General features: G+C 30.5%; 1 protein-coding gene across 45 annotated transcripts; it reads right to left on the reverse strand.

The window, feature by feature from the left end:
* Positions 1-364: 364 nt before the first annotated feature.
* Positions 365-12,376, reverse strand: Sw (cytoplasmic dynein 1 intermediate chain short wing). Of its 45 annotated transcripts, none has more exons than XM_083039905.1 (14): positions 12,220-12,376; positions 11,631-11,751; positions 11,427-11,523; positions 11,236-11,341; positions 11,030-11,157; positions 9,226-9,261; positions 7,665-7,685; positions 5,226-5,273; positions 3,344-3,499; positions 3,089-3,245; positions 2,112-2,484; positions 1,792-2,023; positions 1,260-1,687; positions 365-1,140 (listed from the first exon to the last, which is right to left on the reverse strand). In XM_083039905.1, exons 2-14 carry the CDS (start codon positions 11,730-11,732, stop codon positions 979-981), a joined length of 2,046 nt encoding a protein of 681 aa, XP_082896031.1. In that variant the 5' UTR covers positions 11,733-11,751; positions 12,220-12,376; the 3' UTR covers positions 365-978. The 45 variants fall into 45 exon arrangements, with proteins under 45 accessions (XP_082896031.1, XP_082896026.1, XP_082896022.1 ...); XM_083039900.1 differs by having other exon boundaries at positions 3,344-3,523; XM_083039896.1 differs by having other exon boundaries at positions 3,344-3,523; positions 9,202-9,261.
* Positions 12,377-12,818: the final 442 nt, after the last annotated feature.

A 12,818-nucleotide genomic window follows, 5' to 3' on the forward strand; every position in this document is an offset into this window, starting at 1 on the left:
CCCGTTGAACGATTTGTATGCCGTCTCGCCCTACCCTATTCTATATTTATCACAATGCAGCTTGCTGTGGAATGTCGATAGAAATTAATGAAAAGAGGAATGTATAACAATGGAAAATGATGAGAAAATGCTTTGATTGTTAATCGATAAGCTCTTGCTTTACACGAAAGAAAGGCTGCTGTTATCGTATTTAATTCTAATGTTAATTGTCTCAAGTTATATTATCATACGATGCGTCACAAGCAAGACTGACTCATTTCATCATGGTTCATATAATACAACTGTAATTGTGAATGTTATTCTTTGTTATATATAAAAAAAACATACGATAAAATAGATGATATTATAATCGTAAAATAAAACGTGTCTTATGAAGATTTTATTTGCGATACTTTACAATAAATGACATACATTTATATTGACTTAAATAAAATATTACAAAAGTATTTTAATAAATATACATTTCTTAAAATAGCTGTATTATATGAGATGAACAAATAAAATGAATTATGTGAGCAAATTACTTGAGTTGGAGATTATTAACATAAATATATTAATGTAGAGTTTAATGAATATGTAAACAAATATTGCGCAATTCTCAGAGAATATTTATTTTTATAATTCTCTATCAATGATTTTATCTCCTGAATCTTTTTAAATATAATCTAAATGTTATTTACAATTCTACTAATATATATTTAACTAATATATTTTTTTCTTCTCATATTAATTAGATATATTTTTATTAGAATTACTATTAATATGTTTAGCACATTTAATATGTGTATCTTTAAGCATTAGAGATATATAAATCTCCATTAACAGCAAAAAACTGAAAATATTGACGACTCTCCACATTTAATATTATTCAATAAAATCATCACAAAGCGTAGTAATCAAAATTTTTCAATATTTTATATAATTGCAAGTATAAATATTTTAATAGAAAATTAAAATAATTAAACAAAATTATACTTTTTATCTCAGAGGAACTGATGAAATAGATGTCATAGATGTTAACGAAGACGGTCCAGAACTAAGATTAAGTTTATCCAATTCTTCATCTGCTTTGTTGTTCTTTAGATCCTGTTGTGTATACAAAAACTTGTTCCATTCATCAATTCTTGGATGAGCTAAATGCTGTGTTGGAAGAGAAATCAAATACAATGTTCTCATAAACTTCAATAACAAAATGTATTACCAGATTTATTATATAAAAAATCAAGAAAAAAATCTTTTAAAAAAATGATCATACGTACCTCGGCGACATCATAGACCCATATTTTACCCGTGTCATCTCCGACAGTAACGTGCAATCCACTCGGCGTCCATGATACTCTGTTCAGAGCCGGACACCCGTCGACGACAACGCTAGCGGCAGGTACCTCCGTATCCTGATTCAGATTCCACAAATCCAGTCTGCCTGAATCGTCAACAGAAGCAAACAGCGCCGGGTGTGTCGGCGACCAGGCGACATCGTAGACGTAATCGCCGTTGTGCTCGAAAGAATAGAGCGGCTTGTTCTCTTTGAGGCTCCAGAGTTTGATAGTCCAATCGAGGGAAGATGTCAGGAACAGATGGGAGAAATCTATCCCGCCCTGTACCGCGTGTGCGCTAATGCCGGTGACCGGTCCCTGATGTCCTTCATATGTTTCGGTTAACCCGGCGCGGCTACCGTGTCGGCAAGCTATTCCACAATATATTTAAGTCATGTCAGTAATTTTTCATATAAAACACATACATAATGTGGCATGCATACATTATATAAACATATATATATAATGCAATTACCTGAATAAACGGTTCCGTCCTCACTTCCCATGACGAAATTATTAACATCACCATGCGGAAAGGCCAAGCATGTAGCAGCAATCGCCTTCGATTGCTTTGTATGCAATTCCAATGCCTCCTGCGGTTGCGACAGCATATCCAGACTCCACGAACACAATTTGCCATCCGTCGAAATACTGATCAGATTGTGCGCATTTTGCGTTCCAACAACGCTCAAGCAGTATACAGGGTGCTGCAAAAAAGTAATAACTTTTATAAACGATCACAGTTAACTACCTAAATAAATAAATACGCATCACGAAAAGTGATAAGTCACTTACAGTGTGCGCTGTAGCGGACAGGGGAGTGCGTTGTATAGGAGTTCTCTTCTGTACTCGATTGTCCCAAAGTACGATCTGACCGGAATAAGTGCCGCCCAGAATCAAATTCGGATGGAATCTGGCGAACGTGGTGGACATAACGGGCGACTGACAGTGAAAGATAAATTCCGGGGTTGTTTTCTTGAATTTCGTATTCCAGATTAGGCACACTCCATCAGGATCATTTGGAGTATCGTCGTTGTTATTGTACGAAGCCGCTAAAAGTTCGGGGAACTGCGGCGACCAATCCATACTGGTCACACAGCGATTACGGGACCATCGTTCGCAGATAAACGAGCGGTTTAGCCAAAGTCGTTGATGACTCTTCTCGTCCCTGCAAATGCAATTTACAGTTGTATATAATTCCACATAATCGTTGATAATCAAGCAAAACGTATCTACTCTGAAATTATTATAATTATAGTTTTTAGAAGATTGAACATTTTTTAAGGCTCCTGGCTCCTTTCCGACCATGTCGAAATCGTGACGTCAGAGGCGAGAAAACACATGCTAAAATTTCTTACATGCCATTTCGAAATAAAAAAATATTTCGATGAAAGCACTTCAGATGGCTTTAGCACACTCTTAAAAACCCCCGAAAACTATCCTTTCCCCTTTATAATCAATCAACAGCTGTAAAATGTAATATTATGAAGCCCAGTCCGTCTGGTCTTTGCACATGCGCAGTCATTCCGCATGTCAAAGTCTGATATCTCGATCATTTTACAGATGTTGATTGATTATAAATGGAAAAGGATAGTTTTCGGGGGTTTTTAAGAGTGTGCTAAAGCCATCTGAAGTGCTGTTTAATCGAAATATCTTTTCATTAAAAAATGGCATCTAAGAATTTTCAGCGTGTGCTTTCTCGCCTCTGACGTCACAATCCAATATGGCCGCGGTGAGCACCCAGGAGCCTTAAAATGCCTTTTTATACTTACATTCCATCTTCACCGTCCATAGTACCAGTGTAATCAGTGTAAATATCAACTGATTCGCCTAATGCTCTCTCCACAATTCTGCTACTGCGATCGAGGAATCGTTGAAAGTCCTCGGACAGGATAATCATTTGCTTCTCTTCTTCACTAAGTTCTCGTACTTTTAATTAAGAAAAATTAATTGAATTAATAAAAATATAAAGATTTTTGATCGTTACATCTAGGACCAACGCAAAGAGAATAATGATTTTTACTCACCTTCCTTCTTGGGTTTTTCTTTCTCTTTCTCTTGCTCTACTTGCGTCACGGCAGGCTGGACTTCCTTAACTTGCGGTAATCCATGAGGTAGAATTCCTGGTGGGAGCTTACTTTGGAAACCGTCCATGTGCGGCAAGCTATTTTCTTCGTCTTCGGCTTGGCCATCATCAAATGTCAAAACTGTGGTGAATAAGCTGGTTCCACTGTACCCTAACTTGCACGTAACTAACTATCTAGCTACTAATCTATCCATATTTACTTATTGTTAATTTTGACAATACTATAATGAATTTATCGAATCTTTTTCAGATACTCTATTTTTTTTTTTTTTTTTAAAAGGAGGAAAAATTATTTTGCAACAAATATAAAATAAATTGAAAAATATTTATAATGTAGCAATTTGTCATTTTATATACATATCCATGAGAGAAAAACAACACTATGCATTCTACTATAATCCGTAAATTCTAACATTAATTTCTGCAACATATTCATATCTATTTCTATATTTCAAGTGCCGAAATTTACATGCCAGCATATCACAAAAAATTAATTTGTGCTCATTTCTTTAAAACAAAGTAATATGTTTTCTAATATAAATTTTAAAGATAGCTAACTTGCAATTTTTAACAAGAGAACTTTTTTCAAGGAACAACATTTAGAAGCATTGATAAATGTCATATCGAATAATATATCATGCTAAAAAACTTTAAATTTTATACATAAAAATCCAAGGTTATATATATGTATATATAATATGTATATATATATAATATTAATATGTATACATACTTATATATATATATGTAAGAATGTGAGCCTAGATGACTTACAATTAGACATAATATACGAAAGGTGGACTGTTTGTTGGTGGACTCTTTCACAAATAAGATTTTATATATATTATATATTGGCACCCTTTTATTTCTTCAATTATTTTCAATTTCTCTCCACCCTTTGTGCATGCAATATCAATGAAATGGAACAATGTATGGGAAATGTAAAGAAAAATACATGTGAACATTTTAAGTAATAAGAAAATATTAATTTCTCCTTTACCCGCGTAATCGCTATTAACTAAATTGTTTTATCATATAGAAATCAGGTGTATAGAATATGACAATTATATGTGAAGATAAGTTTCATCATCTCTCTCTTTCAAAGCATTAATATTAATTTTGTAAATATAACGATTATAATGATGAATAGAATTTGCGAAGAATTAATAAACAATGAAGTCGGAAAAAAAGTGAGTTTTACCATCGCGGTTACAGCTTTTTAAAAAAATAATATAATAAACAAATGCATATAGAATATGGGGATGAATTAACGCAACTTCCCAGGTCTCATGCAGTGCTGATGAACTTTACAACAACAACAACTACGACAATGGCAATGAAAAAAATAAAATCTACAATTTTATCGCTTTAATCCTCAAAATAATAAAGAATTAATAAATGTGCAAAAACAAAATCTCTTAATCAAAGTGTTAAATCTTAAATATCATCAAATAGTGGATATCAATTTGCAGTATAATTCATTGCTTTAACTTTAAAAAAATAACAGTGCTATAAACAGTTCAACTTCTGCATGCGCATAAGCGAATAATGTAAGATGTAGGCAAAGCGAATTTATCTCGGGAAGAGAATTATAAAAGAATATAAAATAAAGCATCTTTTTTTTAACAAGCAATTTGTAAACGTCAGCGGCAATCCCCTTTTTTCAGTGCAAAATATAAAGCAAAAAAAAACGACGAATTACAATAAGAAAGTTATGTGAAAATTACTTTTAGACACAACTTTGTGAAAATGTGAAATAGAATTATGAGCATGTCCGTGAAATAATTAGGTAGAGTGAATCGTCCTTAGAGAGGATTACCTACCTGTAAATTCGTCCTCCCATTCTAAACCAGGATTTAGATTGTACTCGTCTTGAAGGAGGGAAAAGAAAATGTCAATCAATTTGATATCCTATTTGCCGGAATAGTTTGTAGGTGTTTTTAAATATTTTTCTATAAACATTATTGATGCATAATGTACATGTACAAAAATTAAAAGTTACTTGAGTCTTTTGTTTCGCATATTAATTTAATCGTGAAAAATTTCTATCGTTGCATCATTCTCGTAATAATATATTGCAATATAAGATTCAAATAACTTCTTCTGTTTTTTTTTGTCATGCAAAATATATCAACAACTGTTTAAAAAATTTAAAAGTATAAATTGAAATTATTAAATCATAGAGTATATATATAAAATATATGTATGTGTGTATATACACAAGCGTACAATATTCCCAATTTTAAAGCAATTGTATGCTTTAAAATATTGATTCACTCTAAGGAGGCGTAATTTAGTCTCTTATTTCTAATATGCATTTTTACGAGTCTAATAATGTATTTTGTTTAAATATCAGAAGAATTCATAGGAATCTTTGTTTCTAGATTCTTTTACAGTTTTTTAATATATCAAAATATTCTTATTTTGCATAATGCATCAATTGATGTAGAACATTTTATTTTGACGAGGTAGAATATTCTTCGGAAATTAAATTTGGCGTCAAAACTCAGTATTAATAAATTTCAGAAAAAAGTTTCAATAACTAAAATGAAGACAACAAGGGATCATGAAATTGAAATGACTTAATTTAATACAACATACTGACATCTCCGACTACTAAATAAAAACTATACATGTTCTTTCCGGTTTCGATTTCAATGACACAAAATATTTGAAATAGTAATTTACTTTCTAAAAAAGTTAACTGACTGGAAATAAATCTGTCAACATTCATCAATATGATAAGAAATTCATAATACATAATATGCATATTATTTTGAGAATGCTGTACTGCTGTGTTGCGCGATTTCACATAATTGTTCTTTTTTTTTTAGATGTTAATTTACTAATTTGCTACGCGCCACCCTCGTGCTGTTGTTAAGAAGCAATATTCTGTAATCAAGGAACATTTTATAAAAAGATTCCTTTGCCACTAAAAAAGCTCAAGCAATACATCTTTATAAAGTATTAAGATTCTTGTGTTTTCAGATAAAGAGTTCATTAAAAGTAAAATCAGTATATCGAGAATAACGTGTCTAATGATAGATTATTTTCAATCTGATTTTAGTTAATATCCCACAACACCTTAGCTCTATAAAAATTGCTTCCATGTTAGTAAGCGTTGATGATACATATGTTGGCATTCCCAAAGAGATAATTAGAGATTTCAGATAATAAGAGATTAATAAAATCGTAACATCGCGCCGAGAACTCTGGAAGGTGCGTTAAGTTGTGACAAGATTTGCCAATGGATATTTTTCTCAAAAGCCATTCTGACATTCTTGATGTCATTTGAGATGTTATCAAGAATATCATTAAAATAATTGTCAGGGTTTTTTTCTTCATTTTCGTTTAACGGTTTAATAACTACTTTGTTCTTTAGCCTTATATATGTATATATATTCCTTTGCCAATATTAAAATACAAAGAGAATATATATACATTTTTTCGGTAACATGCCTATTGTGTGAAATTAATATTAATAGTATAGTTTGTAAGAGATAGCTTAGAAAATATTGCTAATCGTAGTTAAGGAGCCAGGGACAATCATCTTCGAAATTTATACGTGCTCTTTGAGAGTCAAGTATATGCAGATAGATTTGTGTTGTGTGCCCGATAGCAGATTTCTTTATTATATAGAGTCGGGATGTCAGATAAGTATTTGGAAAATAACAGATACAATAAACAAGAACAAATGCACCCCAAAAAATAGATAAACATAACGAGAGAAAAAGAGTCAGAAGAAATACAAAAGCGATCCGACAGCGCAAAAACCCGATTCTGGGTGGAGAGTTGTTTTTTACATTCTTGTATTTTTAACATTTCCTATATTAAAAATTCCAAATTCAAAAGATAATATTTTTATCCGTTTTTTAAACTTTGCTATATTTATTCTAGAGATAAAGGCAAAAAACACTGTCTGTTATATTGTGAGTATCGAATTATGTATAAGGGAAGTTTTGAGAGATTAAGAATAATATATACTATATACTTTACTATACTTTAGCGAGCGAATTTGAAATTCAATTTAATTTTTCTTACCTTAACGCGTTCGTTTTGGTATGAATAATTTTGAATAGCATGTAAAGTTTAATCTAATTGAATATTGCATTAATCTATTGCTAAAAATTAACATTTCTAATTCACAAAATATCTTTTCTTTAAAACGATCATTGCCTCAAGAGAATAATAAACTGAATCCAAGCTAAACCTAACTCTGAACCTAAAAGTCGCTTTCAGAACCAAGAAAAATCATAACTTACCGTAATAGTCGAATGCATGAGCTGAGAAGGGGAGGGAAAAAAATTGTACTTAGTTACGATATATCATAAGAATGCACTACGCTAATAATACCTCTCTACACTCAGACCATTAGTTCCAAATAAATAAATCGATAGTAAAATCGTATAAAAATATAAGAAAAAATTTAATGGCTGTAATATGTTTGATAATTTAAGAGAAGAGGATATATCTTATAGGGATAATAATAATGTAATTTTTCAGATGCTGTACATAATTTGTTCGTAAAAATATCGGAAAAGTAAATAACGATAAATAAAACTGTAATATTTTATCTCGTGATATCATTTAAAAATAATATATATCTTGCGAGAGAGATTATATAATATGCTGAATGTAGTTAGGTGGATATAATTTTGTAAATTCTTATATTGTGCGGTGCTTCTCGATCCCTACGTATAGGAGGAAACGTACATATTCAAAATATTTAGCATTTTTAGGATAATTAATGTTTACCTTTCGTGTTCAACACTTTCGTTTACTAGTAGGTAATTACAGTGTCAATTAGCTATTGATCAATATTATGGCAAATAGTTTTAATTTTTCAAGTTATATTTAATAATAGATGTGCTCGTTCGAATATACGAGCTGCAATATCGCACTTACATCCCTTGTCACACTTATGCCCACCCCATAAGTCTCTTTCAAAATTTACTTTCTTATTATTCTTCTTATTAATATATGGAGAGTAATCATCAATGAAGCAAATAATTTTAGAAGCAATTATCTCCATCAATGTTAGAGTACATGTTAGCAATTAATACCTTATAAAGCATTAAAAAATATAACATTAAAAAATACTATAAAAGAAATTATTTAGATATCTTATACATATTTGTCATATATTAGGCTATTATAGCTTTTTATATATGTGTGTGTGTGTGTGTATTAGAAAAATATTGGTAATCATTATTTTGTGAGCATAAATATCAATTCTCTGCCAGCATGCATGAGCCATGGTATAAGAGTTTTGTCAGAATTTCATTTGCATTTCTAGTTCGTATGTTTTCCCAAAAAATAGAACGCCTAGAGTTAATGTGCTGTGTAACTTTAACTTCTTTTAGTTAATTATTCCATTAAATTATTGAAGCATGAGTAAGCTTTTTATAATGCAAGCAAATGATCAGCTGTATGTGGAAGTATAAAATTGTCCTAGAGATAGTCAAGATGACATACTTGTTTGTTTAAATAATATCAAAATATTTAATATTCTAGTATTCAATTATAAATTTCCACATACAAAATGCGCAGAATAGTTCAAGTATAAAATTAATTATAGCAACTCATCGTATGTAATCTTCATGATTCCTCGTTGTCTTCATATCTTGAAATATATGAAGAACGAAAAATCAGCATAAAAAATATGCGAATGATTTTAAAAGCGTAAAGCACCCCAAAGATTCTACATTTTTTTACTTGAAGTTTGACGTATCTCTACCTCTATAATATAATGTCGAACAACAATTATGGAAGGGTAGTAAAAAAGTAGACAGAACATACATAGGTAGTTTGGTGCAGACCCACCTTTCCTGGGACGCCACCAGTCAGTCTCAAAGTAGCCTGCGGAGCAAGAGTGAGTTGGTGTTGTTGTTGAACAGGAGGAGTAGATGGTGTATGTAGAGGACGATGTGGACAGTCCTTGTGTCCAACACCGGATGAATCAATCAGATTGTATCGCAAGACAAGGGAATACGCGTATGTTGAATTAACACCGCAAGATCAGTTAGGAAACATATATAAAGAATTTACTATGTATCCGTATATATCTATTTATATATATATGTATATATTTTTAGTATTTCCTTTAGCAGCATGTATTCCAAAATAATGAATTGGACAATATTATTTAATTTTAAAAACAACATTTTTCCACCAAAATTCAAATTTTATCAAAACTAATGTCATATTTTCTTTACATAGTAAAGTAGGTGGTATATAGGAATAAAATTTATAAAATTAATAATTTGTTAATCATAATATAAATTGCTTATAATTTTCTTTTCATTAGCAGAATGTAAGACTGAGATTAGTAATCAGCAAAACATATAATATAAACATTCATGAGCTAACTGAATTTGCGGTTGTGTGTCATGGAAATGAAAATATATGTAAGACCATTGCCACCACCAAAAGAATCATAACTTAAACCAAACCCAGACTGATTGTTATATATGGATGCGTAAACTAACTGTTATATATTGATTAATACATTTGTTACACACATATAATCTAAGGCTCACAATAAGAAGAAATACTATAATTTATTTTCAATTAATGATAATGTAATAATATATTATTGTTTATTCTCTCTTACATTGGTTTAAATATTTAGGTAATTAGCATATATTTAAATATATACTAATTAATGTTAAATTAAATATATTAATTAATGTTTTGCATAAGTATTTTTTTTAAGTAATCAATTTTTGATTAAGATGTAATCTTAAGTAATAATTAAAGCACTAAAAACAGTACTCAATGTTATTTTTTAATGCAGAATATTGTTTAAATAATAAAATATAAAAAATTATGTAAAAGTGTTGAAAAATATTAATCCCCCATAGATAATATGAAGAAAAAATACAAAATGATAATTGCACTGTACTAGATCGTTAAATTTATGTTTTAAGAATATGTAAGTTTCCTCACCATTTGAAAATTAATCATAGAAAACAATTGAAAAGATTAACTCAATCTTAATGCTATTTGTCACTCACAAAAAAATTAAAAATTAAAAAAATTTGCGCTTGTGTGAGTAATAATATTATAATTAATTTTGTTTATAGTTAACACACAAGAAAATATTGTTAAGACTTTAGCATGTGGTTACAGATTTGTAAACACAATGTAATTGAAAAAACTGACATGTATAATATATTCTCTCTTTTATACACCACCCACTTTACCATAGTCAATCATGAAAATTCTTTGATGTAAAAACTATGTGTAGGTTGATGATATTTCAGTGATTTTAAAAACACGTATTGTGAATGCATAAACTTGTGAACTTACATTAAAGTGAATCAATTGATAATCAATGGAATTATTTAGCATAAAATAGCAAGAAAAAAGATATTGTTAGGAATTATATCATATAAGAGTTGTAACAATATTTAATACACATCTTGTAAATCAATTAATCATATTTTAAGAACCTTCAAAAACAAATCTTATTTTATCAATTCCATCAATATTTGTCTTTAAATGTTGTGAGTTGAATACCAAGAACACGTGTTTTCTAGTATCTAGATGTCTTTTTGCAAGATTACGAGTGAGATGTAACACTTATGTGCAATAAATAAATAATATAAGGGAAATATTGACTCACCGTCGTGGGATGTATGCGTTGTCTGAATGGTCTGAGTCTGCTTGCTGTAGACAACTGGTTCTTTCGGAGGAATGTTTGTATGTGCCACAGAAACGATTGTGAGCTCCCGATTCTTCTTTCGTCCTGCGCTGCTTTGTAAAGACAAAAGTATATAAAAATCGTCTTTGAAAATAAATATATATAAAAGGTGTAAATCATATAAATACCTTTGAGCAGAATTTATACTGGAAGGTTGCAAACTAGCATCTGGTGTAGCATTGGCACTTTGTTCAGGAGTTAACGAACTCATACTAGATAAACTAGATAGTACATCTGAAAATAAAGGAAAATAGAATGTTAAATGAAAAAAATGTTTAAGCAAATAATATATGTATAATTAAATATATAATTAATATACCTGATACCGGTGCTACACCCAAGGAGGACAACATTGCATCTATCTCCTTCCGCTGATCTTTGTCTGTGCTAGCAGCCCTGACGGTTGCTTCCTCTACCTATAATCATTTTAATATCATAATAATTGCACATATATTTTTATATATGTGTATATAAATAGTATGCAACATTTGATTTTAATTAAACACTTATATTTATTTCTTACATCTTTCTGTTCTTTTTCTCTTCTGCGCCTTTCCTTTTCTTCTCTGATAGCTTGCAACTTCGCCTTCTTCCTCTCCAATTCAGCTTTCCGATCAGACATCATCTTGTCCAGTAATCAATACCTGAGGAATTATATTACAAAGTTTTTAATTGTTTAGTCAAGACAAGATAGAAAAAAAAAGTGCGTATATTTAATTGTGACAAAATATGCACACTTCAAAAAGATACACACACACACACACACACACAGTATGTCTGCATTATACTAGTAAAGACAAACAATGCAATAAAAGCTCAATGCAGTTATTGATCTTTCAGTAGTGACGTCAACCTCGTCCTAATCGTCGTCATGTTAAATCTACGCGAACGATTTTTTCCTTGCTCAATCGTGATTGCTCAAGTTATTGCTAGTAAAGACGTACAGGAAAAGTTAATTGACATTTAAAATTCGCAACTTTGAACACTAAATCCACCCCAACTCGATCGAACTTGGGCGATGCCGACATAACAGATAACGGTGCTACTTGGCCTTATACGATTTATAGATATAGAAATGAAATAGAGAATGAAGATTAGATCTCTCGTCTTACCTTCGCTGTAAACAATGTGTAGATTCACGTGACGAGAGAATCGATGAAAGTGTTTTTATTTAGTCAATTCTACATTATTTAAAGAATGACGTGTAAATGTACGCGACCTTCCCCACGAGAAATCCCACAACTGCAAGACCTCTACAAGTGTTTGCTACCAGAAGAACGATTGAAGATGACATCTGCCATCTTCGTTTATCTGTAAGAGCGCCATCTAAATGCACTTCCATATTATTCGGAACCTCGTAGAATAATTTGTGACTTATCACTGTTGATAAATACACACTTTCAATATCTCTAAATCAAAAGTCGTAAATAATAAGTATATATTTGTTATGTATAATGTGCGATAAATAAAATAAAATGCCGCAATTAATTTTGCCCATATTAATTTTTTCACCTTAGCTGGAAGTTAGAATTGCAATTTTAGTTTCAAAATTGATTCTTTGATTAAATATGTGAATTTCATCGATTTCTTGAAATATAATAGTACGAATAAAATCTTTTTTTCACAGAATGTAAAGAATAATTTATTATAAATAGAATCGTTATGCTCTCTAAATCAATATGTTGAGATGATTTAATCTCGAGCATTTTAT

Source organism: Prenolepis imparis, unplaced genomic scaffold (assembly GCF_030444845.1).
Source record: "Prenolepis imparis isolate NDT839.2.m4 unplaced genomic scaffold, iyPreImpa1.0 SCAF_6, whole genome shotgun sequence".
NCBI classification, from domain to species: Eukaryota; Metazoa; Arthropoda; class Insecta; order Hymenoptera; family Formicidae; genus Prenolepis; species Prenolepis imparis.

What these genes read in the sequence shown, in the direction of transcription:
- Sw (XM_083039880.1), bottom strand. Translation starts at nt 11,732, where the DNA reads ATGATGTCTGATCGGAAAGCTGAATTGGAGAGGAAGAAGGCGAAGTTG. An exon ending in GTCTGCACCAAACTACCTAT is followed by an intron (nt 7,686 to 9,201) that starts GTATGTTCTGTC and finishes TCCCCTTCTCAG; the next exon opens with CTCATGCATTCGACTATTAC. An exon ending in TGTCCGCTACAGCGCACACT is followed by an intron (nt 2,024 to 2,111) that starts GTAAGTGACTTA and finishes ACTTTTTTGCAG; the next exon opens with CACCCTGTATACTGCTTGAG.